The sequence below is a fragment of the Vombatus ursinus genome, unplaced genomic scaffold, assembly GCF_900497805.2.
Source record: "Vombatus ursinus unplaced genomic scaffold, bare-nosed wombat genome assembly UNPS02014852.1, whole genome shotgun sequence".
Classification (NCBI taxonomy): domain Eukaryota; kingdom Metazoa; phylum Chordata; class Mammalia; order Diprotodontia; family Vombatidae; genus Vombatus; species Vombatus ursinus.
In genome coordinates, this window is record NW_020954630.1 from 3,020,551 (window position 1) to 3,047,308 (window position 26,758).

Consider the following 26,758-nt stretch of genomic DNA (forward strand, 5'->3'; position numbering starts at 1 on the left):
TGTGTGTGTGTGTGTGTGTGTGTGTGTGTGTGTGTGTGTGTGTGTGTATCTTTCCTGTGGGTTTTGCTAGGATTTTAAGTTTAGAGATCAAGAAAGAAATATGTAAATGAGAGAAATAGGACCTTTTATATCATCTTAACACATGATTCCCCACATGAAAATAAATTTCCTAAAATCAGATCTCATATAATTAACACATTCATAATTGTTATTTTATGAGTAATAAAACCACATTAAACAAAACCAGAAGCTAAGTGTAGGATAATACCTGGAATTAAAGCAACTGACAACAGCATTCTGGATATGAGGTAATTTTAGAAAAATTAATTGCATAGTGTTGACCAAAAGTTGTGGCATTCTGTAATGCTATGCTTCCTCAACTCAGCTGTAGCCTGTATTGAGTAGGACAGCTCTGTGTTAAAGAAATTTGGAATGGGAGAGGAGGAGCGGCTAAGAGCTGCTACTAAATCTCAGGTTTGGGGTGGTCTCTACAATGTTATACTTCACAGAAGGCCCATTTGCCAATGATGGCCAAAGGAATAACATATCAAACCAAAGCAGGGGTAATGAGACAGTGGTAGTAACTACAGCAAAGTTACTGTAAAACAACATCCTGAATTGTAGCAATACCTAGAGTAACTCAGAAAAAAAGGAAAAAAGATAGCTGAATAAACAGAGGAATAAGTAAATGTTTAGGATGACACATTGGATTTTAAAATAGAGTCATGAATATATATATAGTACAAAGTGAATGGAAAACTACTCTTCAATACAGGGTTCTACTTCTCACTCAATTAATGGACTGAACCACAAGCCCTTCTTCTGAACACAAAATGTAAAAGAATTTACAGCGTAACTTGATTAACAATACACTGAAGAGGATGGAATAAAATGTGGGCTTTAAAAAATTCAGTGTTTAGAAAAAAATGGACTTAAAAATTTTGAAAACCACAAGAAAACATTCATCATTTCCTTCTGAAGTATACAGACTGTTTTGGTTTGCTATATACTTTCTGGCCAATTTTCATACCCTTATATGTGGGGAGAAAACCTCACCAGATAAACTATTTATCTTTTGCTGTAATTTGTTGTTATTAGTTTACAAGATAAAATATATTTGTATTTTATTTCTTAGGGAGTCACTTTGTCTTTTCAGAGAGACACTCATTTTTGCTTAATGTTGTTTAAAAAATCAGTATCACTCAGATTGAATACTTTATAAATTCAAGCACTGTAAGTATTGATATAAAAAATAAATATTGATATACTACTGATAGTCATTATTATAAAACACAAAAGCACAACTTTTTAACTGTTTAGCACCTTGAACCTGTATGACGACAATTATTTCCTGAAATGTTTCTCTAAATTTTCACTTGCAGATGACTATTTTGCATGAAAATGGTTTGCTAGAAAAAATTTGTCCTACTCAATACAGGCATTAAATCATACCTGAAAAGAACTCAAATTTTTGAAACTGAGAAAAATCTTTTTTCCTTTTGCTTCATGAATGCCAAAGATAAAGTTCTATTTCCAACTAAACAGGCATAATAGAAAAATCAAATTTGGATTTCACCTTTTTTTTTTTTTTTTTAAAGCCCCAAAACCTTATTTAAAAAGTGAAGTTAAAAAAAAAAATCTCTTTTAGGGGCAGCTACATGGCACAGTGGATAAAGCTCCAGCTTGGAGTCAAGAGAACCTGAGTTCAAATCCAGCCTCAGACACTTCACACTTACTAGCTATGTGACCCTGGGCAAGTCACTTAACCAACTGCCTCACCGAAAAACCAACCAACAAACAAAACAAAACAAAAACAAAACAAAACAAAAACAAAAATAAAAATACCCAACTCCTGGAAGAAAAAACAATAGGCAGTAAAACCTTAAGAGAAATGCTCATACTACTTTGAATTCATAAGTAACATCTGTTTTAAAATTAAAATGTGTGTATGTATATATGTGTGTATATATATATATACACACACACACATACACACATATATAAATAAAATTGTGTGCGCACACATAAATTGGTGCATGAAAGAGAAAAAAAACAGGCCAACTATAGTCAAATTTGACTTTTGAGAAAGGCTTGTTATTTTGATAGGAATAAAAAATGTTTCAAAAGCAGTTCTTTTCTATCAAGCTACAGAAAAACTGAGTATTCATAATTGTATTTTATTAATATTTTAAAGCTAGCATTATTTCAAAGAATATGTTATATATGTATAATTTAATTTGTATTATACATATATAACTAAATAACTATAACCTATAATACATATATAACTAAATATTTTCATTTTCTATTTCATAATAAAAACTAATCTCAAAAGTATTTTTTTTTCATTTCACCGAAATGTGACAATTTTCTTTGACAACATCAAAAAAAATAATCCTACCTGTTTTGACCGAGGTCTACCCGGAGAAAATTTTCTTTTGGTAATAGCTGGTTTACCCATGCCAATTTTTGGAGTGACTGAGATATAAGTTGTTGGCATAATGTTTCCAGCAGAAGAATGTGAATTTGAAGGTTCACTGGAAAGCATATCATTTGCAGAAGTCAAGTCTAAAGAAACTATGGAAGAAGAACATATATTTGTCTTGCTCGTATCTCCTGATGAAAATGCTGAATCTGTCTCTGATGATGATTTTATAGGTTTATCTCCTAAAGGTGAACCAACTTTTAAACAACTGTCAAATGTGGGGAAATATTCCATTTCCACAATACCAGATGAAACTTTACAGATTTCATTATTTTCTCTTTCTCCTTGAACCTTTTCTTTTCCCAAGTCAATATTTGCAATTAAAGCAGTTTTTTCTTCACCTGGAGATGGTAAAATTTCTGATACAGCAATGATATTTTCGGGTGTTAATTGTGGAGATGGTGATTCTTCAAAGGATGCTGCCGCCTTCGATTCCTGTAATGCCTGTGGTTCCTCGTCTTTTGGGGAAGCCTTTGACTTTGTCAGAGCATCATCACTCTCTGTCATATTCATCTTGTTTTCATTTCCACCTTCATCATATGACTGCACCATTTTGTGAGACATTTCCATTTCATCTTTATCAGTCTGATGAGAAACTTCACTTTGTACTTCAGCACTTAATTTATCCTGTGTGGGATCTGTAAAAAATTTAAATATATATGTATGTGTGTGTATATATACATATATAGAGACAGTTTAGATCTTTAGTAATACAAATTTTTTAAAAGGTCTGACTAGACAGATATAAAAACATGCTGAGACATTTTCTGAAAAAACATACTACACACATATTGTCAATGAGACACAAGACCTAATAGCTTCTACCAGGGAATGACTTTGAATAAAGGCTGGCAGCAGCTTTAGTCAAGTCAAATACACAGGCTTAGCAGCCAATTCTTTGTTACCACCCAAAAAAAAAAAAAAAAAAGAAAGCCATGAATATTTTGGTGTAGTTACCACAATCCCTCCTAATTATGAGCACTCTAAACTATACGTTTAGCAGTGGGATTTATGGGCATAAAAAATTTAATTACTTTGGGCAGACCAACACATAGTTCCACCAAAACTTAATGAGTTGGTGAGCCCAAATTTTCTATAACCCTTAGAACATTTATTTTTCTCTTTTGTCTTCTTTGGCCATTTTCTAAGCGTGCGGTAAAACATCAGGGTTGTCTATGTTTGCATTTCTCTCATAAAAAGTCATATGGAACATTTTTTCATATAGTTAATAGATTGCAATTCTCGAGAGAACTGTTTCTTTGTACCTTTTGGCTACATATCCATTAGTTCATTTGTGGTAATTCCCTATGTATCTTCAGTAGCTATACTTTTATGGTAACAACAACAAAAACAAACAAACAAACAAAAAAAAACAGTAAACATAATGAGTGCCCCCATCAACTGATGAAAAAGCTCAATAAATTTTGCTAAGTTACTATAATGAAGTGAAAGAATTCCAGGCATTCGGGAACAAATCTGGTTTTCAAAAAGAAATGAGAAAATAGGTAACTAAATGTAAAGAACACTGATCACGCTCTCAGACTTAGTTGATAGGTTAGGTTTTACAGAACTTTTAAAAAACCCTTTCTTTTTTCTTTTGACAAGATGTCTCTTACTGGCTAGAGGAATTGGAAGATACTTGTATTTAGAAATGTATATGATGGATAAACATAAAGATAGTAAATATTTTTAATAAAATAGCCGATGTGTCATCAGATCCAAATGGGAACTTCCAACACTAGAATAAAACACAACTTAAGCAAATTTAATAATAAAGATACTTACCAGGAATTAAAGGACTGCCTGTTCTAAGTCCCACTGATGGGCTGATGGTCTTCATATTAGTCTGTTCTTCATCACAGTCACGGATAGCTGCTGGAAACAATTTTATGAAGTCTCCAACAGTTTGTAAAATCTTCATCTAACACTTAATCTAATTATATTATTATCAGGTGTATTAATTTGAGATCTCTCTTCCTCCACAAAACAATAAACAATTTAAATAGATTATTACTATCAATACCCTTCTTTATTCCTTCCCATATACCTCAGGTATTACCTACACTAAATTTTTTTTTTAATCTGTTACTTACTTTCCCTATTTCAACCTACAGTATTTCTATGTTCTTTAATTATTACATGAAAATTATGTAATGTTATGAAACTTGAAAATCCTAACAACTTCATGCTTTTTCTCCAAAGAATGGGTACTACTCAGCAAATCGGGTTAAAGGAATATGGGATTAATGTCTTCAGAATTCTGAAAAATCACTTCCCCATAAATCCAAACTAACAACTCCATGCGCATGTGTGCATACGTGCTTGCACACATACATACACACACACATATACACATGCACAGTGTACCTTAAAACAGTGCACTTTTAAATTTTAACACCTTCAGAAGTATAAATGCTACAAAGTTACAAAAACTTTAATTTCTGTAATAAGACTGGATACCCTGTCATGCAATGTATGTGTGTGAAAGTTTTTGGATACAACTTTCTTAGTGCATAGGTAGAAGACGTCCTCCAGCTTGCCCAACTCTATCACCTAACCTACATTTAACAGATTTTTTTTCTTAAGCGGTTACATCAAAATTGTGAAGAATGGACCAAAGCCCTGGATTAGCCTTAAGTTTGAGCAGCAGGTGATGAATGGTTTAACAGAGACAAAAAATCATCTAGAGTAATGCATAATACAAAATAGTGCTCATATTTAATTTTAGTAGAAGCATATCAGTAATTTAAAATTGTGAATGAATCATTCATATGTTTTTTGAAACTATGCAGCACTTACACTTTTAAAGTTATTAAAGTTCAAAAATACAAAAAAAAACTTTTGGGATACTATGTTGTGTACACATTACATACGCATGCATACATGGATATAAATGGATTCTTTTCTATAGTTTATTAATAGAATTTAAGGTTATCAAGGGGAGCGAATTTATCTTAACTATGTAATGTCCTACATGCAAACATACTGCATGAAGTAGGAAATTAATAAAATAATAAATATTTGGCATATCAGTTATAATACTAATATTTAGCTAACATTTTAAACATTTCCTACTTATGAGGTCAAGCTTTTTTTAAAAACAAACGAAAAATTAAAACAAGTATCAAGAAACATTTAATTAAAAGCACATGAGTATGCGAGGACATGATAAAACTTTTAAAGATAGAGATGATTTTCACTTTCATCATCTGAATTGATATGCACCAATAGGATGGTTAACAAAAGATCAAGTTTTAGCATACCCCTGCAAACTAAGAAGGTACCTCAATCCCCATCAATTTTCCTACATAAGCTTAACTTCTAGAGTAATCATCTCATACTGGGAGTCTTCCCCTAAGGGTTAGGTTTTACACCATTATTTTCTAATTTAGTTTTAATTCAGTGAGCTACAGAATGTGTGTGTTTGTGTCTGTGTTAGATGTATGGAAAACATAACTATCTTAACACATTTTATTACAGATCTTCTTACCAACTGGAACAATTTCAGGTATTGAGTCCTGATGTAAAGAATTGCTTCTTGCAGCTTGGTCCATAAACACCAAACTGTCACCAACTCCTTCTGTTTCCATTTCGTTAACAGAATCTTAAAAGGAAAAAAATTTCTACTGATTAGGATCAATCTATGATATGTATTTTAAGAAGGCTGATGGTTCTCTAGAACTCCATTACTTGACGTGTGAGTAGAAATATCAGGTCCTACTATTGCTTCATCTCACTAAAACAAGATGCTATAAAAATGAAAAATTGATTCTTATTCTTCTCAACATCTAAACTAGTATATATGTTAGTCAATACTATAAAAATGTAGAAAAGTAAAAAATATATCACAAGATAAATATAGTCAGCGCTAAATATTCTAAAATTAGTATTTAAGGAATGCAGTAAAAAGCAATATAATGAATATGGGTTTTGCAATCAGAAAATATAAATTGAAGTCCCAGAATATATCATTTAAGACAACTATGACACTGGGCAAATCACTTCCCCTCTCTCAGGAACTCCCCTCTCTCAGGAACTCTCTAGCCATGTATATTTGATCTAACAGAAAGGCTGATACAATAAATACAAGTGTAACACTATACCATTATTTCTATTAAATTTAAACGTGTTATAATCAGTCCAAAGTTCTAGGCTGTTGATATGTTTTATGATCTTGAATGTGTTATCCAACAAGACAATTGCTGAGAAATACAAAAGCTGCAAATTTTAAGCATGACATCTGTCTTATCTATGCCAATAACTTTTAAATAAACCCTTCCTCATACTTCACTGAAAAAAATTAAGCCATTATTTAGTGCGCTCCTTTCTTCTCTCTCCAATTCTCCAGTGCAAATCACTATAACATTATTAAGTTGTAGTCATAGGAGAATAAGCAGCCTTCTCTTTATCAAGACCAACTGTTATACTTGTGTCCTTGTTACCATCACCTTTCTCCCCCTTATTTTCCATCTCTCCTCATCCAGTGACTGCTTCTCTATTTGCTTTACAAACCATCCCTAAACTTTTATTTATATGATCCTAAAATCTCTCAAGCTCTTTTTCCTCCTGCAGGCTTTTCCAGACTGTCCATCAGGCCTAGAATATTGTCTTGGCTTCCTTGAAGACTCACCTAAAACCCCACCATAGAAGAGGCTTTTCCTTGTTCCCAGACTATTAAACCCCTACTTACACTTTTATACATGTAGATTTTTAGTATAATATCTTATCCATTACAATGTAAGCTCATTTAAGGGGAAGCACATAGTAAACTCTTTATGTTTGATGAAATCACCTGTACCTCATAGAAACCCTCTTTTTTTTAAGACAGGGCTCAACTGCCCAAAGGGCTATAAAACCATGCATACCCTTTGAACAAGCAATACCACTACTAGGTCTACATCCCAAAGATATGAAAAAGAAAAAAGAAAAAAGAAAAGGACCTATATGTACAAAGTTATTTACAGCAGCTATTTTAGTGATGGCAAACAAATGAAAATCTAAGTCATGCTGTGAAAGAAAACACAGGCCATCCCCTCAAAAAAAACCCAAAATAAAGAAAGTAAAGAAAAAGTATTTTTAATTTTCATTCAACAGTTCTCTCTCTGTAGATAGCACTTTTTATTATAAATCCAGATCATTTTATTTCTGAAAATTATTAAGTTATTCACAGATCATACAATGTAACTGTCACTGTGTACAATGCTCTCCCAGTTCTGCTCGTTACAACTTGTTCAGCTGTTCCCCAATTGATAGACATCCCCTCAATTTCCAATATATATATATGTTTTGCTAAGTTAATCAAAAGTAATATTGTTTTGAAAAAGGGGTTAAATAATTGATACAGGTGAATAAAATCTGACTAAAAAATCTAACTAGGTCTTTTAACATAATTTAGTATAATAAAAAACATAAGAAGTTATAAACAAAAGGGTTGTGAATAAAAGAATGCTTGAGCGGCTCCTATATAAATAGATAATAAGTACAATACTTATAAATTATAATTAAAAATATAAGCATAATATAAGTATTATATAATACTGTATTGATTATATTATATTTAAAATTTATATTATGTATTATATATTATATAATAATTACATATGGATATTTATAATTTATATATTTATAATTGTATATTACATTAAAAATGTAAGTATTATATAAGTATATGCTATAGGCTACATAATATACATATTGTTTTACAAACTATACATTGTATATATTATTTTATACTTGAATAAACTGAGATGAAGGTTAAGAAGGGAGTCCCAAGTATGCTAAGGTACTTTCAAAAAATAAGAAGAGAGGCAGCTAGGTGGAAGAGTGAATAAAGCCCTGTCCTTAGAGTCAGGAGGACCTGAGCTCAAATCTGATGTCAGACCAGACACTTGACACTTATTAGCTGTGTGACCCTGGGTAAGTCACTTGACCCCAACTGCCTCACACACACACACACACACACACACACACACACACACAAAAAAGTAAGAAGAAAATCAGGACAAGAAACTGACAAAAAACACAGGGCTCTCATACCAACTTAGGCCAACTGGACCTAGAGGGAAGACTCTACCCTATAACTTCTCCAGAACCTCATCTATTGGGCAGGAAGGTCAACAAAACCCAGGTTTAAAAAACAATGGTAGCCCCTTACTCTGTTGCTGCCCCTAATCCCACCTATTCATTCACTTGCTGCCAATTTCACTATGGCCTCATGCAGGAATGGGGAACCTGCAGCCTCAAGGCCACACGTAGTCCTCTAGATCCTCAAGTGCGGCTTTTTGACTGAATCCAAATTTCACAAACAAATTCCGTTAATAAAAGGATGTTAGGCCCTAATGCTTCAAGTGTCCCAAAACGGCTGGGAGTTTAAGAGTTATAGTACATGTGACTTCTGCTTTTATTCATATTCTGCTTTTTGAAATCACCTCACATGAATTTGTAATCTCAATGCACAATCAATGCACAATGGGCATATCTGCCCATTCCCATGTGATTCTTGTCTATGTCCTCTCACAGGTCACAGTTAAATGTCTTTTCAATGTGCTGGGGCCATTTGATTTTACTGGGACACCAAAGCTATGTTCAGACTATTCAATGGGTATCATTCACTCTGCATGTGACTAATCTGTCCAGTTTGCCAGCAAATTTCTTTGATGACATCCCTGATAGAGCCCTTCTTTATAGATTATTATTTTTAATGTGTGGCAGCAAGTTCATTTTTAATATGTGCCTCTTCTTTGCACAGTGGGTCACCTTCATTTCAATTCTTTGGCAAATGCAATATTTAATGACTAAAAAGAAAATATCAAACTTTAATAATATAAGCACAAAAATATCAGTGAAACACCTCTTTACACAGATGGGTTTGAACGGAGTTATACACTACATTTTCTCATTTTTCCTTCTTTTACCTTAGTAGCTTTGTTTTAATGAGTTGATGATCTGACTACTCTAATAAGCTGATGATCTGTAAATGACTATAGCAGCAATCAGATTTAAAAAAAAATTTAACTACAAGCAATTTCATTTTCACATGACATTATTTGGAATATCTGCCAAGGCTCCCTACTCTCTTCTTCAAATATTAATGACTTACAGGCATGGGGCTTACATATATTCAACAAGCTTTTATCACACATCTAACTCCTGGAGTGGTTTTTTATCACATTTTTTTTCAGCTGTCCTCCCTTATGCCCACCTCTGCCCTGAAGTCACAAAGCTGTAAAATGTGATTTCATTTGAAAGGTTTTATGAAATTCTAACTAGAACGTATCTGTAATCATACTCTGCAAAAGATGCTGGTGCATAATTTTCAACAATCTTCATGGTACTCTCTTTGCTACTTCTTTTCATAAATACTTCAACTTGAGATAAGCAAAGATACCATCAAATGATTTCTTGCCCTAAAACACATTAAAAATACCTTACAGAGATATACTGTGCCATGTTCTTTAGCGATGTCTACCAATAACACAAAAGGTGAAAATTTTAACACTCATTATGTGATATTATTAATCTTATTATTTTGAAAGACTAGTTTCAAAGTATATTTTCTCTCAAATCAGTTCTTACATAATTAGTTCCTGATAATTAAAAAATACATCAATTGGGCAGAGTTTAAACAACATTTTAACCACTAGATGGAAAGAATCACCAACATAAATGAATTTATCTAAAGACTCACCAATAAAGAACTTAATTGAACTATCAATACATGCATCCTATTAAAGAATTAGAAGGGCAGTATTGCATGATTTTCTGTAATTCTTAAAAATTATTATAAATCCCCTCAAAGAGTTTAAAAATAAAATTATGACCTCTGTTACCTAAAATTAGATCAAATAGAGCAAGAACTTCAAAGCAGATAACCTCCATTTTTCTTTGTTCACAACTTCACAAGGAAGACAGTCACACTGTGTACTACTGAACTTTACTGATTTTACTAAAAGATGCCTTCATGAATTAGTTTCATATAAAGAAAAATACTCAGTTTTACCTGTATCAGGCTGGGGAATTGGTTCAGAAGTCTCCATTTCATCACAAGGTTGCACTGGATCCATATCTCCTAACTGTTTACAATACATGCAGACATATTCTTCTTTTAACTGTGAATCTAATTCAGTATCTGCCGCTTTGTCACATTCTATATGAATCCATCTGGAGTAATTAACATTAAAAAAAATTTAAATAAAATTACACAAATTAAAATAGCTTTAAACTACATTCAACACATAGATGCAAGGAAGAGCACCAAGTAAAAGTGAGTATAGCAATAGCACAAATATTTCAAACAAAAAGGGAGATGTTGAAGGAACAGAAATCATAAAAAAAAGTATCAGTTATCTTCGACTGGAAAAGGTCATTGTTGATGACACTATGCTATTTTATATCTTCCTTTTTTTCCTCAATTTGCCTCATTTCCTTTGATTTCCTTTTTCTTCTTTTCTAGATGTTCATATTTTTCTTCTTCCCCTTTCATATAATTTTCTTTTTTTTAGAAGTTGCCAGGAGCACTCATGCTACTTAAGCCTGGCAATTCTAAGAGGTAAAAAGGTTGTTGGTCCCTAACTCAGATAATATCATCCCTTTTTACTAGAAGGGACTGGGGACCCAAGAACTAAAGGAGACTAGAGATGGACATCTTCAAGAATCATTATGTCTGATTCATTTCAAGCAATAAATCCGGCCTCTTACCTTTTACACATGTGACAATGCAACATGTCTTTCTGCAAGTCTGATTGGTAGCACTTTCCACAGAAAGGGCAGGCCAAATTGTCTTGAGGTTGATAACAACTGTCACATACTAGGCAATTGTGGTGCCACTGAGAGCTGGTTCGAGTGCCACATTCTGCACATATTCTGCAGTTCTAAAGATCATAAAGTAAACATAATTTCAGATATATTTTAAACTGACAGAAGTTGTATTTCTGGACAACAAGGTAAGACTTTACTTTGACCATTATGAATTGAAAAAAATGTTTAAAAGTAGAAAAAATTTTTCAATAATATTTGTAGTTATTAAACAATAAACTGTATTGGAAAAAATGACTTGAGTACACAATTATTAATATAAATTTAAAATGAAAAATCACAACTACTTAAGCTGTGTTCTCTAAGGTAAAAATTAAATTTGACCTTTTTTTTGGGGGGGGGGCATGGCAATTGGGGTTAAGTGACTTTCCCAGGGTCACACAGCTAGTAAGTATCAAGTGTCTGGTCCGACACCAGATTTGAACTCAGGTCCTCCTGAATCCAGGGCTGATGCTGCCCCCTAGTTTCACATTTTACTAATGAAGAGAAAATAAAAAGATTACTGCCTCTGCCAAATACACAATTAACTCTTACTCTCTGAAGAAATCAAATTCTATATTGAATTATCGCCATAAAGCTGTCATTCTATACATGGCTATAGTTACATTTTTAATACCATAAAGATATCTACTACACTTATTAAAAGATTTATCTAATGTGATAGTCATCACCATCAATAGAATGGCATCCAAAAAGGTCAAAATGTTTGTGTTTTGTTCTTTGAAACAGTTACAGCTTTTTAAAGCAGTGTCAAAAGATACTTTAGCCTTCTCGTGTAATTATAAAAGAGGTTTCTGTGAGTTATTCACCAAAAAAAAGTGTTTTTTCCTCCCAGTATCAAGTTCCATATCTCTAAGAGACTATGGAGAAAATTCTAAGAGGGTGGTTGATGCTACAATTTGAGTAGCCATTTGTTCACAGCACATATTCATATATGCATACATATCTATATGGATTAAATATCCACCATCACATCATTTTTCTCAGCATTTAAGCAATAACAGAGGTAGAGACTGGATTGAGGTGCTACCAATAGAAAAAAACATCACCTTCAAGAAACAGAATTGTAAACTTTTTATCTCCTCATCTATTCTAAAATCTGAGCCCCATAAGTCTATTTTAGTTCTTCCTCTCTTCCACAGCACAAAAAAGTCAAGGTTCAGCCCAAGAATAGACCTGATCCTTTAAAAAAAAAAAATAAACTGGATCACACCAGATGTGAAAAGAGTTCTGCCCTAAAAGATCCTTGCCTCCTGGGTCCTTTATATATCTCTGGTGCATTTCAAAGAAAATTTAGATTCTCTTCTACTAGACTGCAAACTCACTGAGAATTAGAACTTGTCAGCTTATCTTTTTATCCCACTTCCCCTCAATACCTTATAAGTAGCTCTCAACAAATACAGTTTAGTGAATGAATTTGAGTAAAATCCAACCCATTCAAGCTCATTCAAGAAACTGGACTTCTAATTTTGGCATTGCTAATGACTGTTCCAGTGACCTTAGGCAAGTTAATTAATGTCTCTATTCTTCAATTTCCACCTTGGATAATAAAGAAACTTTGAATCTGATTTGTAAAAATCTAACCTGTTACAAAATTCTAATATCTTGTCCATAAAAGTGTATAATTCAATCACAGGCTACGAACTGGTTTAAATATTAATATTCTACTATGAACAGAGCAAATTGTCATCAACACTTGAAAAAATTATTTGTTGGGATTTTTTGTTCATACTCAATGTCAGTGGAAAAGGTCAAAAGCTTCAGCATCACTTACTATTTTTTACTATCTACTTTCAGCATTTTGATGATAAATACCAAAAACCACACCCCATCTTTAAAAGATACAAAAATATGCTTTAAAAAATTACAAAATCTGTTTTCCTTCATATGGAAGGATAGAAACCTTGCCCCATAATAAGGAAACTATTACCCTTTTTTAGGGTTAGGACTTCAGCTAAAGAATGTTGGTAGAAAGCATAAAAAATGCCACTTCGGGAAAGGAGGAGACCATTAGAAATAAAGATAAGAAAATGAAACAAGTAGAGAAATTAAGCTGTTGAATATTGAGGAAAGATCTAAAATCAAAGGAACTTAAATCAAAGATTAAAGATGAAAAAGGGGGTTAAAAAGGACTATGAGGCAAAACAATCAGAAGGAGAAACAAGGGTAAATTTTTAAGGAGAAAGGTATGATTCATGGTGTTACCTAAAAATGAACTTTACATATTAGCAAATTCTAACTTTAATTTACGTGAGCAATAGGATTTAAGTTTAGGTTAGAAAACAGTTTCTTTATTTCAAGTTTAATTCACAAATGAACTTTTTTTGTCTTCAAAATAGAAGAGACCAACAAAAATTTATTTAAATAAAAATCATAACCTACTTTGCATTTCCAGCCATTTGTTGGTACTGAATCCATAACTGGTTGAAGACAAAAAGTGTGATACCCTTTGTCGCATGTATCACATACCAGCATCTTGCTATCTTCTCCAGAGTGCCTATAAAAATAAGTTAGCAGTAATGACACAAAACAACATTAGAAGTTTTTAGTATAGTAATAAAGTAATAGTAAAGAATATATTTTCTGTTAAGATGTATTCCTATTTCTAAGTTCATAATTCATCTCATACGGGATATGAACTACTTTTGCTCCTAGCTTCTATTTCTGTAGATATGAAGAAAAATGAGGAAAACCATTGGGCAAGGGCCTGCTGTTCACTTCCCCCATCAGCAGCATCTTCTTCCTCTGTTCCATGTCATATATCTCTCCACATATCTCTAACCACCTGATTTCAGGAATCCATCACTTCTACAACTGTCAACTAATAATTCTTATAGCTTTCATTACTTCAAATATATCTTCTAAACAGCTACCAAAATAATTGTACTAAAACACATATATAAAAACTGTCACTCTATTGCTCAAAAAAAAAAAAACAAAAACAACTTGCAATGGTTCCCCCTAGCCACAAAGATAGAATATAAATGTGAATGGCATTTAAAGTCATTCACAATGAGATTATAGCTTTCCTTCCCAGGGACAATGAACATTATTTCTCTTAATATCCTCTAAATTCCAACCAAAAAGACTACTTGCTATTCTGAGAAATAATACATTTCACATCCTCTCTCTGTTTCTGAATACTTGGTTTCTGTTTGTTAAAAATTCTTATCTTCCTTCTTTTCCTATGAGACCTTTCTATTATCAGAAAAGTTAATCCTTTCTCCCTAAAAAAAAAAAAAATTACCTATGATTTATCTATCACTGTACAAGTTGACTCTGGAAAAAGGGAGGTTTCTTGACAATAACGACTATAGTTGATTTTCTTCACAGTCCCAGGGCTAAGTGTAGTACACATATAAGTTGGGTTATAATAAATATTTAGCTGAGCTGAATCCCTCTGTCTTCCTGATTATTAACCTCACCCAGTCAATCAAATCAGAAAAGGACCTAGTATTTATATAAAAGATTAATATGCTTTAAAATTTATTCATTTTAATGTACTAATTCTCCTATTCTTATCATTTTAAATACTGAATGAAAAAGTGTGCCCACACTTTAAAGAATTTCAGGTATCAAGTAGATAGAAAAGATTTCTACTGGGCAATAAAGAAAACCTTTCCAATATACTTTAATATATTAATGATTAACCATGTAAGTAAATCTGTTGTACTCATTTTAGAGTTTTTGTGGGTAGGAAGGAACAAGTCAGGTTCTTTCTCCTCAGACCTCAACTATGCTCTTGAGGGGTGGGAAATGATGATTACCTCTGGCAGAAACAGTTGAAAAGCTATTCCCTGGTAATTTCTGAGTATTACAGGTTACAATCTCAGGAAATTAGTGGCTTTTTTTAGCTGCCAACTACCCTGTCTTCATCTGGTTAACCGTGTGTTCTCAACCATTCCCCACAATTTTAACTCAAATTTCTGTCCCATCATGTTGACTCTCAATACCAGGAAATCAAAACATATCTGAGAGCCTACCTTCCCTGATGCAAAAAAAGAATTAAGGTATGACCTTCCATCTGATCATACACCTTCAATCTCCAGTTGTGTTCTCTTTTCTCCTCTTCATTTCGTATCACTCAGATGTCTTCTGTCACTATCTCCTAATTCACCCTGTGTCATATGAGGAGGCAGTCCAAATCCTTGCCAAAGGAAAGCTCTGCTAACACAAGAGATCCTATTCCACCCTATCTCCTACAAAAGACTTCCTCCTTTGCTGACCCCTTTCTCTTCCATTTTGTCTCTTTCTACTGCTAGGACCCTTACCTATTGTCAATAAACACATTACCACATCTCCCCTATCCTCGAAAACTCCTTCTTTGATCCTTCTATTACCAATAACTACCATCCTAAATCTCTTCTTCCCTTTGTGGAAAAACTCCTTGATGCCATCTAAAAAGATGCCTCCACTTCCTCTCCTATCATGGACTTTTTAACTCCCTACACTCCAGCTTCCAATTTCATCATTCCACCAAAACTACTCTCTTCAACGTTGCCAGTAATCTCCTAACTGCCAAATCTAAAGGCATTTTCTCAATTCCCACTCTTTTTGACCTCTGTATAGGTTCTGACAACATAGACCATCCTCTCATCCTTGATATTCTATTCTCTCTAGGTTTCTAGGTCATCACTCTCTGTTGGTTCTCTTTTCTAAACAAGTCTTCTCAGTTTCCTTTACTGAAACAGGTCATGGACACTAACCACAGGTTTCCCAGAGGATTCTGCCCTGGGACCGCCTCTCTTCTCCCTCTGCACTGCTTCATTTAGTGATCTCATCAGCTCCCACAGATTTAAGTATCATCTCTACGTTGATGACTCTCAAATCCACCAATCCTACCCAAACCTTTATACTGACCTGCAGTCTCTAATCTTCACCTGTAGCCAATCTAAACGATAGCTATGCAGTCTTTCAACTATCTCTAGCTGTTGAAAATTCAGAACACTTAAACAAGAAAACTAGGACTGGTAAAGGATGATTTCTTTCTTCCCCAGTTCAAAGAGCCTTTAGATATTAGGGAATTTAAACACACATGGTGTCCCTTAAAATATGTTCAGCTTAGGTGCTAAATCTCATGAACTTCTATAATCTATTCCATGATTTCACCTCAGGGATAATTAAACCCTTTATCTCATTATGAACCAATTCTATGACCAAAAATGGAGAACGCATCAGCAACTACATGACCAATTAGCTCTAATCATATGATCTTCAAGTCATCTACACATTCATCCCCAGTTTTGTTCCTGAACTTTCCAGGCAACTGGTATATCACCAGATGCCTAGTGAGGCATTTTGAAAATATAACTTATTACCTTTTCTCCCAAATCAGCCCTTCCTTATAACTTATGTTTCTGAAGAGCACCACTATTCTTCCAGTGACTGAGATTTGCAACCTTGAAAACATTAACTCTTCACATATTCTTCATTCTATCCATATCTAATTAGTCAATTGATTCTATCTCCACAACATCTCACTTCTAACCCACTGTCTTCCATAAAACTGCACTACTTGAGATCCTTATTACATGTCACTTGAACTATTTAAATAGTCTCATAATTGTTTTCTATGTCTTCTAAACAATCATCCGTGTAGCTGCCCAAAGCTATTCCTAAATCACAGATCTGACCATATATGCCACCATGCTCAAAAGGTTCCAGGGGTTCCCTAATATCACCAAGATAAAAATTAAAACCCCTCTATTTGGAGAATAAAGACACTGACCATTGCTGATCCACAACTACTACACATTACTTGTCCCTCATGCTTTCCACAATCCAGTCAAACTGTCCAGATTATTGCTCCTCACTCACAGCACACAAGGCCCAGCTCCATGACTTTAAACAAAATATTTTCTGGGGCTAGAAAATACTACCTCACCTCTGCCTGTTTAAAACCCTAGCTTTCCTCAAAGCTCAACAGAAGCACCATTTCCTTCATAAGTCTTTTCCTAATCACCTAGCATAAGTGTCTGGTTACCACTAGCAAAATTATTTTTATACTTAGTGTACGTACACAAACACACACACACACACACACACACACACACACAGAAGCTAAGTTACAATATAACTTGTAAGTCTCATTGCCTTTGTGACTTTGGCACATCATGTAGGCTCTGGGTCTGAGTTCACTCTGTTAAAATGAAGGGTTTAAAAGACATGATCCTATGACATGGAACACACAAATTCAAATAAATCAATTACCAACAAATGTATAGGCATAATCTTCTACATTCCATATATCCAGAAGCCCTGTAAATACATGTTACTATAGTTAAATTTCTTTTCATAGATTAAGTGGAATACAAATTTAGAACTTATTGATTTCAACGTGACAAAACTAGGTCACGCTGCTTCTCAGTATAAAATTGAGATCTGCATCATTTTGATGGGTAGAGGCAAACCTCTAACTGGTGGTACTAACAAAGCAAATATACATTAGAAACAAACCAGAAACTATACAACTCATTGCCTACATTTAGAATTGCAATCAGAAAACAATAAAGAATTTTGGGATGGAGGCAGCAGTACTTGGAAATGGATATTTTTGTACCAAAGAAACCCTAAGAGGATATAGTTTTCTGAAATGGGATACTATAGCCATGAATTTTCTAAGGCATAGGGGCCACAAGCACTCCTTTTCTCTGTCTGAAGGAGGAAGTAATTGGCCACTATTCTGCATATAACTTTTTCATAAGCTTGTTATTCGAAACTTGGGACTGCAGGGTGTAGAATGTAATCTTTACTCCTCAATGAAGTGAGGAGCAAACAAAGACATAAAGGTAAGGATATGACCAACCTCAACTGAGCCCTTCTGGATCTTTCTCTTTCTTCTAAATTGAAACTAACATAATAATTTTGTAAAAACTTTGCTATAGCAAAAAATATTGTTTCCCACATCAAATTTCCTTAGAACAGTATATCTGCATCTAATAGAATTCAAAAAACTATTTTTAAATGCCTACCATGTGTAGGACATTGTACTAAACAGAAGATACAAAGACAAGATGAAAAATAGTCTCTTTTCATCCCAACATTTCTTACCTTATAAATAATCTATGTATATTATACATTACTTCCAAACTCATGTCTCCAAGTAGAATGCTCTTTAAGGGTAGTAACTATTACTTTTCCCTTTTGGAATCACTAGTATATAGAATAAGATTTTCCAAAGATATTTAATACGGTTCTTTGTATAGGTGCTCTATAAGATAACAGATTCAGAGCCTTAAGGAACCTTTAGAGGCCTTCTTCATTTTAACAGACAAGGAAATTAAGACACAGATGAGTTAAGTTGACTTACAAAGAGTCACATAACTAGGATGTGTCTGAGCTAGTATTTGAACTCAATTCCCTAATTCCAAGTCTACCACAATATCTCAAGAATGATGCCTGCTGATTCAATATTTAAACGTAAGCTAAGCCAGCCCCATAATCCAAGTATCTTCCCTGTCCAGTTTTCCAAAGCCTAGATTCATGAGATCATGGATAAGCACCTGAGACAAGGTAACAAGGTTTCTTTAGGTTAGATCTCGGAATTTTCAGTAGACTTTCAGGACAGCTTCCTAGTCTGCTCAATTTTTCCCCTCAATTACTAACGGTATAGAAATAAAGTTAGGAGCCATAAACATTCCTTTTTATTCGCATCTCAGGTAGGGCTTTAAATTTAGGAGGAAGTTGAATGCCCCTTTGCTTCAAACAATAAAAAACTTCCCGTACATTCACTGGTTAAAATTGTCCAAATTAGCAACTCATTTCAGTTCACATACAAACATCCTTAGGAAAGTCAAAGAGCTGAGTAGATGGAAAAAAATAAATAAAGTAGTAGAGATAATATGGATAGGAAAATGGCTTTAAAAAGAATAGTTTAACCAGATTACTTTTAGAACAGATTTAAGGGACGTAGAAATTTTGATACAGGAACCACAGTTGTAAGAAAGAAGCTTTAATAGGATCTTAAGACGAACAAAATGCATTGTTATTTTGCTAATAAACTCTTTAAGAACAGGGAATTTTTAGCTCATGTCTTGGTATCACTAGAGGAAACCAAGAAATTTTGTGACTGCAATTTGGTATCACAAACATGCCTGTCTCCGAGGATAGAAACAAGCTGAAAGGAATATTAATCTAGGTGAGAGGTATGAAAAACATGGCTCACAGTCTACATGTGGCCCTTCACTCTCCTATGCATAGGTTGAATTGGATTAAATCTTAATTGGAAAATATTTAACAAAATAAGTAAAAATACAAAAAACCCCATAAATATTACATTTTTAAAGTAAGTCAACACGGAGCCAGCAAGAATACTTATGTATGGATTGCTAGCCCCATTTCTGAGTTTGACTCGACTCGTTTAGACATTTATCATAAATTGTTAAAGTGGCTTTCTGCTAAGAAATATTCTTCTGTGAATTTAGCCAAAAATTGGTCTATTTTCCTGGATGATCACTACTTGATAACATAAACAGGTAAGGTTAAACCAGGATAAGCTGGTACAACGGGATAAAAACTTTAACATTACTAAACATCAGCTAAAGGAAAAAAGAATTAGTAACTCAGTCCATATGGTGAAAACCTAGATTTGTTTTCAATCTTTCCATACATAAAAAGAGATTTACCGGGGTAGAGCTAAAAGACACATGAATATTGCATCTGAGGGACTACGTTCAAATTCTGCTTGTACAACTATTTACATGACCTTGAACAATCACTTAGTATTTCTGGGCTTCATTTTCTTCAAAACCTATAAAATGATGGGATTAAACTAAATGACATCAAAGGTTTGTCCAAGGTCTAGAGATCTATGATTGGACTAAGTCAGATCTTGATTACACATGCTTATCCACATCAGGATGTTAATGCTTGTTGAATTCAATTACCAATGGGAAAAGCAGAGAAGCAGTGTAAAACAGTCAAGTGAAAATTTTATTATATAATTCATATCAATTAGAAATGACTATTACTAAATTGTATACTAAATAATAATGAAAACATGTTTTGAACTGATATTTTTAAGTAATGAAGCTAGATCATAACAGAACTTTCTGTATTTTCCAGCCACTCTGACTAATGAACAATACAATTCAGTCCAGAGAGACAGAAGTTCGCTCTACAGACGGTGAGAGCCCTAACAGCAACAAATGCCCTTTGCATTTTCTTTGTATCCCCAGCACTCAGCATGGTGACTGGCACATAACAGTTCTTAATAAATGTTTCCTCACTGATTTTAACTGAGTTAAACATGGGAACAGAACTTAGAACTTTGGCTTCTCCAGTAACATACTCTTGAAAAGTAAGTCCCACTTAAGATTAGGCATAAAAATTAGCACGGACCACTTAAAATCATTTCCATATCTAGACCATGAAAGGTATAATATGGTAATTTACCAAGTCACTGTCTAGGTCACTAATCATTTTAGACACAGAAGGACATACTGTCTTTTCCTTGTTGATTATCAGGTTCCTCAGTTTGAAGCTTAAAAAAATAAGACGTAACAATTAAGGAGAACCGAACCAATTGGATTCTCTCATTTATCAGTACCCAAACTTAAGGTTAAGACAAAAAGATCAAAAAAAGGCAAAAGAGAAAAACAAAAAGGAAAAACATAAAATAAGATTTGGGATCACTTGGCACACATTCTCCATGTCACTGCTTTAATCTGAGGGCTGTAAAGAGAAGAGTTTACTTCTCCCTGTGCCCATGTAGCAAAAGTTCTACATCAATACCCACCTTAAATTGGCAAGACAGAAGTACCCTTACTCAAGAGGAGTTAACCCACTAATTGTTCTTTATTTCACATGATGCCATATAGTATAGTTAATATGATACTTTCTAATTAGGTTGCTAATTGTTTCAGGTTAAATTCAACAAACTGAGTAACTAATATTTCCCTAATGCACTGATACAGTATAATAATATTAGCTAAGTTACGTAGGATATTACGGTTTGCAAAGCACTTTAGTACTATCTCATTTCATTCCAACACTCAGAATGTGGTGTATAATCTTGCCTCTTAAATATAATGGCTATGTGAACCTGGACAAAGTTACTTAACCTCACAGTGATAAAGACAACTCAAGGAGCTAGATGGGGCCAACCTATACATGTGACTGTTAGTCTTCACTTATTCTCACAAAAAAATCTGAAATTGTGCATGACCTGTAATTCTAGTAGTGTGTCCAACTTCCAATACACCTGCTTTAAAACTAAGAGCCTTAGAGAGAGACATTTTATAAATGATGGAACTAAGACTCAGATATAAAAGGGATTTATCCAGGGTCATATACTATGTGTAGCAGCATTCAATGTTAGGTCTTCTTAACTCAAGGTCAAGTACTCTACATATTACACCACACTACCTTTCTAGAGAAAAGAAAACATAACTAAACTTGAATTAAACCTATTTTCAAAGGGCCATTGTGAGAAAAGCCCTTTGAAAATGTTGGAAGAGAGGGAGAGAGAGAATGAGTCCATTAACTAATAAGGTTGTCCAAGAGAATAATTTAAGATGTCTTAAATTTGTCTAAATTCTTATATAATTGTTAGAAATCATGCAACAGGAAATAAAAATCTTATACACCTGTCATCACATTGTATACACAACATGTCATCAGTAAACCTGCAGAGAAATAAATATTTTAAATTACAAAAATCAAATACACACATATTAGGATTTAGGAATACTATTTCACAATAGTGAAATTCATTTTTACAAGATTCAGTATGGCTAAAACTACTCAAGTAGGAAGATCTGGGTAAAATGTTAGTGTACTTGGTAATTTATCAGGTGAATGGTTTTGTTAAAATGCCTTTAAGAGTGCTTCACCAACCAATATTTTCCAGAATCACAAGAAAAGACAAGCGAATCATGGAAAATAGTAAAATATTCTCATTAAACACTATTTGGAAACAGATTTCTTAATAACTTAAAAAATAAAAATTTTAATAGCACAAGAAGAAATATGGCATAGTAGAAAAATAAGGCGCCTTAAGAGAAAGGAGGTACTTACTCAAGTTCTGCCTTTAACACATACTAACTGACTTTGAGCAGCTAACAGTCTCTCAGTACAGTGGACAACTCTTTACGACTAACTGGCAGAACAAATCTTGTTGTGTGACATACCTCTCTTACCCTCTTGAAAAATAACAAAAACACAATTGATTATCTAAACCAATTCTGACATCAACTGTTAACTGTTTTCTATTAAAGTAGTAATTTAGGATCATCACAAATTAAATTCTTGCTAAAAATTATCATTAATTTTACTGTTTACTAATATTGAAAATCATGTCCAAGTCAAGAATAGCCTTTATCCTGAAAAGGAAACCAAACTACATTTGACTTTGTTTCAAATATTATTAGAGTGTGATATTAAGCACTCTGATCACTTTTCAAACCATGAATATTAAAGATAAATGTTCCTCTTTAAAAATGTATCTAGTAATACAGTATGACATTATGTTAGCAATCCTCATTACTATAAAGCTTAATTTCTCATAATGAGGAAAATATTTCCCTGATATTCCATGATTTCTCAACATATTCAACAGGAAATTCTTACACCCAATTAATGCGTAAGTTAATTAAAATTTTTACTTACTTGCAGTTCTGGCAGACTTTGCAGTCCGGACATTGCCAACCTGCTCTTTTTAATGGTGTGACTGCTATGTCCAGGCACATTCCATGGTAATGCTGGCCACAAGTAGTACAAAAGAATTGATCTCCAAGGTCTCCAGGACTGTCACAGACTGAACAGTTTGCTTCTTCTTTTGCTATAATTTAACAATAAAGTAAGGAAGTCATTTAACGACAATATAACATTTCTCAATGTGATATATATTTCTCAAATGTGATATACACCTATGCATATACCAATATAAAGTCAAAATGGGTTCATGATTTAGATATAAAGGCTGATACTATAAGCAAACTGGGAGAGCAAGGAATAGTTTACCTATCAGATTTAGGGAGAACAGAAGAATTCATGACCAAACAGGAGATAGAGAACATTATGAAATGCAAAATGGATAATTTTGATTACATAACATTGAAAAGTTTTCGCATAAACAAAGCCAATGCAACCAAGATCAGGAGGAAAGTAAAAAATTGGAAAAGAATTTTTACAACCAGTCTCTCTGATAAGGGCCTCATTTTTTAAATTTAGAAAATTAAGTCAAATTTATAAGAATACAAGTCATTCTCCAGTTGATAAACAGTCAAAGGATATGAACAGACAGTTCTCAGATGAAGAAATTAAAGCAATGTATAGTCATGTGGAAAAATTCTCTAAATCACTATTGATTAGAGAAATGCAAAACAAAACATCTCTGAGGTACCACATCACACCTATCAGATTGGCCAATATGACAAAACAGGGAAATGATACATGCTGGAGAAGATGTGGGAAAATTGGAACACTAATGCATTGTTGGTGGAGTTGTGAAATGATCCAAACATTTTGGAGAGCAATTTGGAACTATGCCCAAAGGGCTATAAAAATGTGCATACCCTCTGACCCAGCAACAGCACTTCTAGGGCTATATCCCAAAGAGATCATAGAAATGGAAAAAGGACCCACATGTACAAAAATATTTACAGCAGCTCTTTTTGTGGTAGCGAAGAACTGGAATTGAGGGAATGCCCATCAACTGGGGAATGGCTGAGCAAGTTGTGGTACATGAATGTAATGAAATACTATTGTGCTATAAGTAATGATGAGCAGGCAGACTTCAGAAAAACCTGGAAAGACTTGTATGGACTGATGCTGAGTAAAGTGAACAGAACCAGAAGAACGTTGTACACAGTAACAGCCACGTTGTGCAATGACTAACGTTGACAGACTTAGCCTTTCTCAGCAATGCAAGGATCTAAGCCATCTCCAAATGCCTCATGATAGAAAATGCTATCCACATCTAAAGAAAGAACTATGGAGTTTGAAAGCAGACTGAAGCATACTATTTGCTAATTTTTTTTCTTCTGCTTTGTTTTGTTTCCTCTTTTTGATGGTTCCAATTCTTCCTTACAACATCACTAAGGTGAAAATATGTTTAATAGGAATGTGTATGTATGGCTTATATCAGATTTTGCACCATCTTAGGGAGGGAGGTGGGGAGGGAGAGGTAGAAAAATTTAAATCTCAAAAGCCTATGGAAGTGATTGCTGATAAATCAAAATAAATTAATAAAAAAAAAGTCTCCTATTTCTAGTTTCATTAATGTGATTTTATTTTTTACATTTTTAAAGTTTATTTTATCTTCAAATTCCAAATTCTCTCCTCCCACTGAAAGATGCTATGGAAGAAAGATACAGATTTCTAAAAAGCATAAAAAGAAAACATCTTAAAAATGATAACTGGTCAGATAACATCAGGAAATAAAGTTAAAATATTGAAAAAAGTAGAACATATGAAATATTTGGTAAGAAAAAACAACTGATCTGGAAAGCAACTGGAGAGAGATAATGTTAAGAATCATTTGACTATTTGAAAGCCATGAACAAAAAATTAGTCTTAACCTTGTATTTCAAGAAATCTTGAAAGAAACCTGACCAGCAGTTATTACTATAAAGTGAAGAACTTGCCCCTAAAACAGATGAGAGTAGCATAATGGATAAGAACCTAGAATTTAAAAAGAAACACGCTTAGAAACAAAAGGATACACACAAGAGTTATAATAAATGACTGGAGCAAAATCTGTTATCCTTAACTTCAAAAGCAGTAGCAAAAATAGAGCTAATTAAAAGAAATAAACAAGGAAAGTACATTTTCCTAAAAGGTACCATAGTCAATGAATTAATATCATTACTAAACATATCTTCACCAAAAGGCATAGCATCTAAATATCTAAAGATAATATCTGAAGCTCTCTTTTCCCATTGTTTTCCTCTAATAGTCTCATAATTTAAATTTTTTTATTCCTTTTTTTAAAAATTTTCTTCAACTTGACTGGAAATTCCTATGTCAGTTTGCATTTTTCTTTAAGGCTTTGCTTATAGATTAAAAAAAAAAGTCATTATCTTCTTTGTGTCTTGAGCTTCCCTGTATCCATAGCAGCTCTCTACAGTCAGGTTCCTTTCCTCCTTTGATCTTTCTTCTAGCTTACTTCTTGACTTTGGATTTTATATTAGGGCTGGGCTCTGTGCAATTCTTAGAGGGAATGTATAGCCAGACCTTCTGAATTTCTAGGTAATTCTGCTGTTTTCTCACTTCAATCAAAAAGACAGTAACTTTTCAGTACTTTCAAAGGAGTAAAGATATCTTTATTCCACTCCAATTCAGAAGGTATTATCCACAGGGAAAACAGTTTGGTAAGGAAACCCTCCAAGTACATAGAATCTCCAAGGCCCTGAAATGGTCATTAGGAGTTTAAATTTGCTGTGATATTATAATCATCATCAAGAACTGACATTCTGGTAGCATTTTAAAATTTGCCAAGGGCTTTGCATGCATCACTGCACACATTAGTCTTTCTTAATAGCTCAGTTAATTAGATACTATTTGTTATACAAAAGAAATCATATTAAGTTCCTAGAAAAAAGTAAAATAGTAAAAGTGACGCTTGATGATTAAAAGGACAATGTTTTACTATGTCGCTTGGTATAATGGAAGGGATATAATATGTGGCTGAAGAAGAGAACAGTATACTATGGCTCAATGGAGTAATGGACAATGATAGACTTGATTCAAAAGGAATTGAGTTCAAATCTCTTTTTAGACACTCTTTTTGTCTTTGTGATCTTGATCACCTCATCTATCTCTTAACCTCAATCTCATCTGCAATATGTAGATAATACTAGCATTTGTTTAGTAGGGCTGTATTAAGAATAAATTGATAAAATATAAGTAAAGCAATTTGCAAACCTTTAAGGGCTATTTTAACTATTAACTACAAACCAGATGCAGAATGCTGAACTAAAAACAATTACAGTGATCCAAGTGTGAATGATGAAGTCCTGGATTCTAAGCGAGGTGGAGTACGGGAGAATAGAAAAGAAAACAGAAATAAAAGATGGCAATTCAATGGAATTATTAAGTAATCAAAAATGGTTTCCAAGAAAATTATAAATTTCCCAGACTTCCAAAGTGAGATACTTAAAGAAAAATAGAAATCCCTTTAATAGAAATGAGAAAATTAAAAAGGATAATCTACCCTCCTCTTCATTTGTTTTTTTGGATACAGTATGGTGAGAAATGTGAAATGATATACTCTGTATAGTGAACATGGATGTGGAAAAAGTTATATATTCATCTTCACTAACCTATACAAAAACAAAAGAATTTTTGAGCAATACGAAGGACCAGACTGACGTATGATAACATGATTTTGTAATGGAACTCATCTAGTGCTAAGGCTAACTTGAGAAATATCTAAAAATACCAGGAATGATTCAGGAGATCCAATATCGGAGGTTTGCATGATGGATGATACAGACAATAAAAAACAGGTAAAAAAGA

The 26,758-nt window shown here is 33.4% G+C and overlaps 1 protein-coding gene across 6 annotated transcripts in view; it reads right to left on the bottom strand.

Annotated features, from left to right (window-relative positions):
• The window catches only part of KMT2C (lysine methyltransferase 2C), a 285,908-nt gene that overhangs the window by 133,105 nt on the left and 126,045 nt on the right, over positions 1-26,758 (bottom strand). For 4 of the 6 annotated variants that reach the window (XM_027841014.1, XM_027841015.1, XM_027841016.1 and 1 more), the window contains exons 8-14: positions 22,907-23,078; positions 13,682-13,796; positions 11,183-11,355; positions 10,485-10,645; positions 5,976-6,089; positions 4,271-4,360; positions 2,402-3,123 (exon numbers count right to left, since the gene is read on the bottom strand). In XM_027841014.1, coding sequence (XP_027696815.1) covers positions 2,402-3,123; positions 4,271-4,360; positions 5,976-6,089; positions 10,485-10,645; positions 11,183-11,355; positions 13,682-13,796; positions 22,907-23,078 — 1,547 coding nt within the window. Of the gene's footprint in view, positions 1-2,401; positions 3,124-4,270; positions 4,361-5,975; positions 6,090-10,484; positions 10,646-11,182; positions 11,356-13,681; positions 13,797-17,509; positions 17,552-22,906; positions 23,079-26,758 lie in introns of those variants that run through there. The other 2 variants (XM_027841013.1, XM_027841018.1) reach the window with 2 other exon arrangements.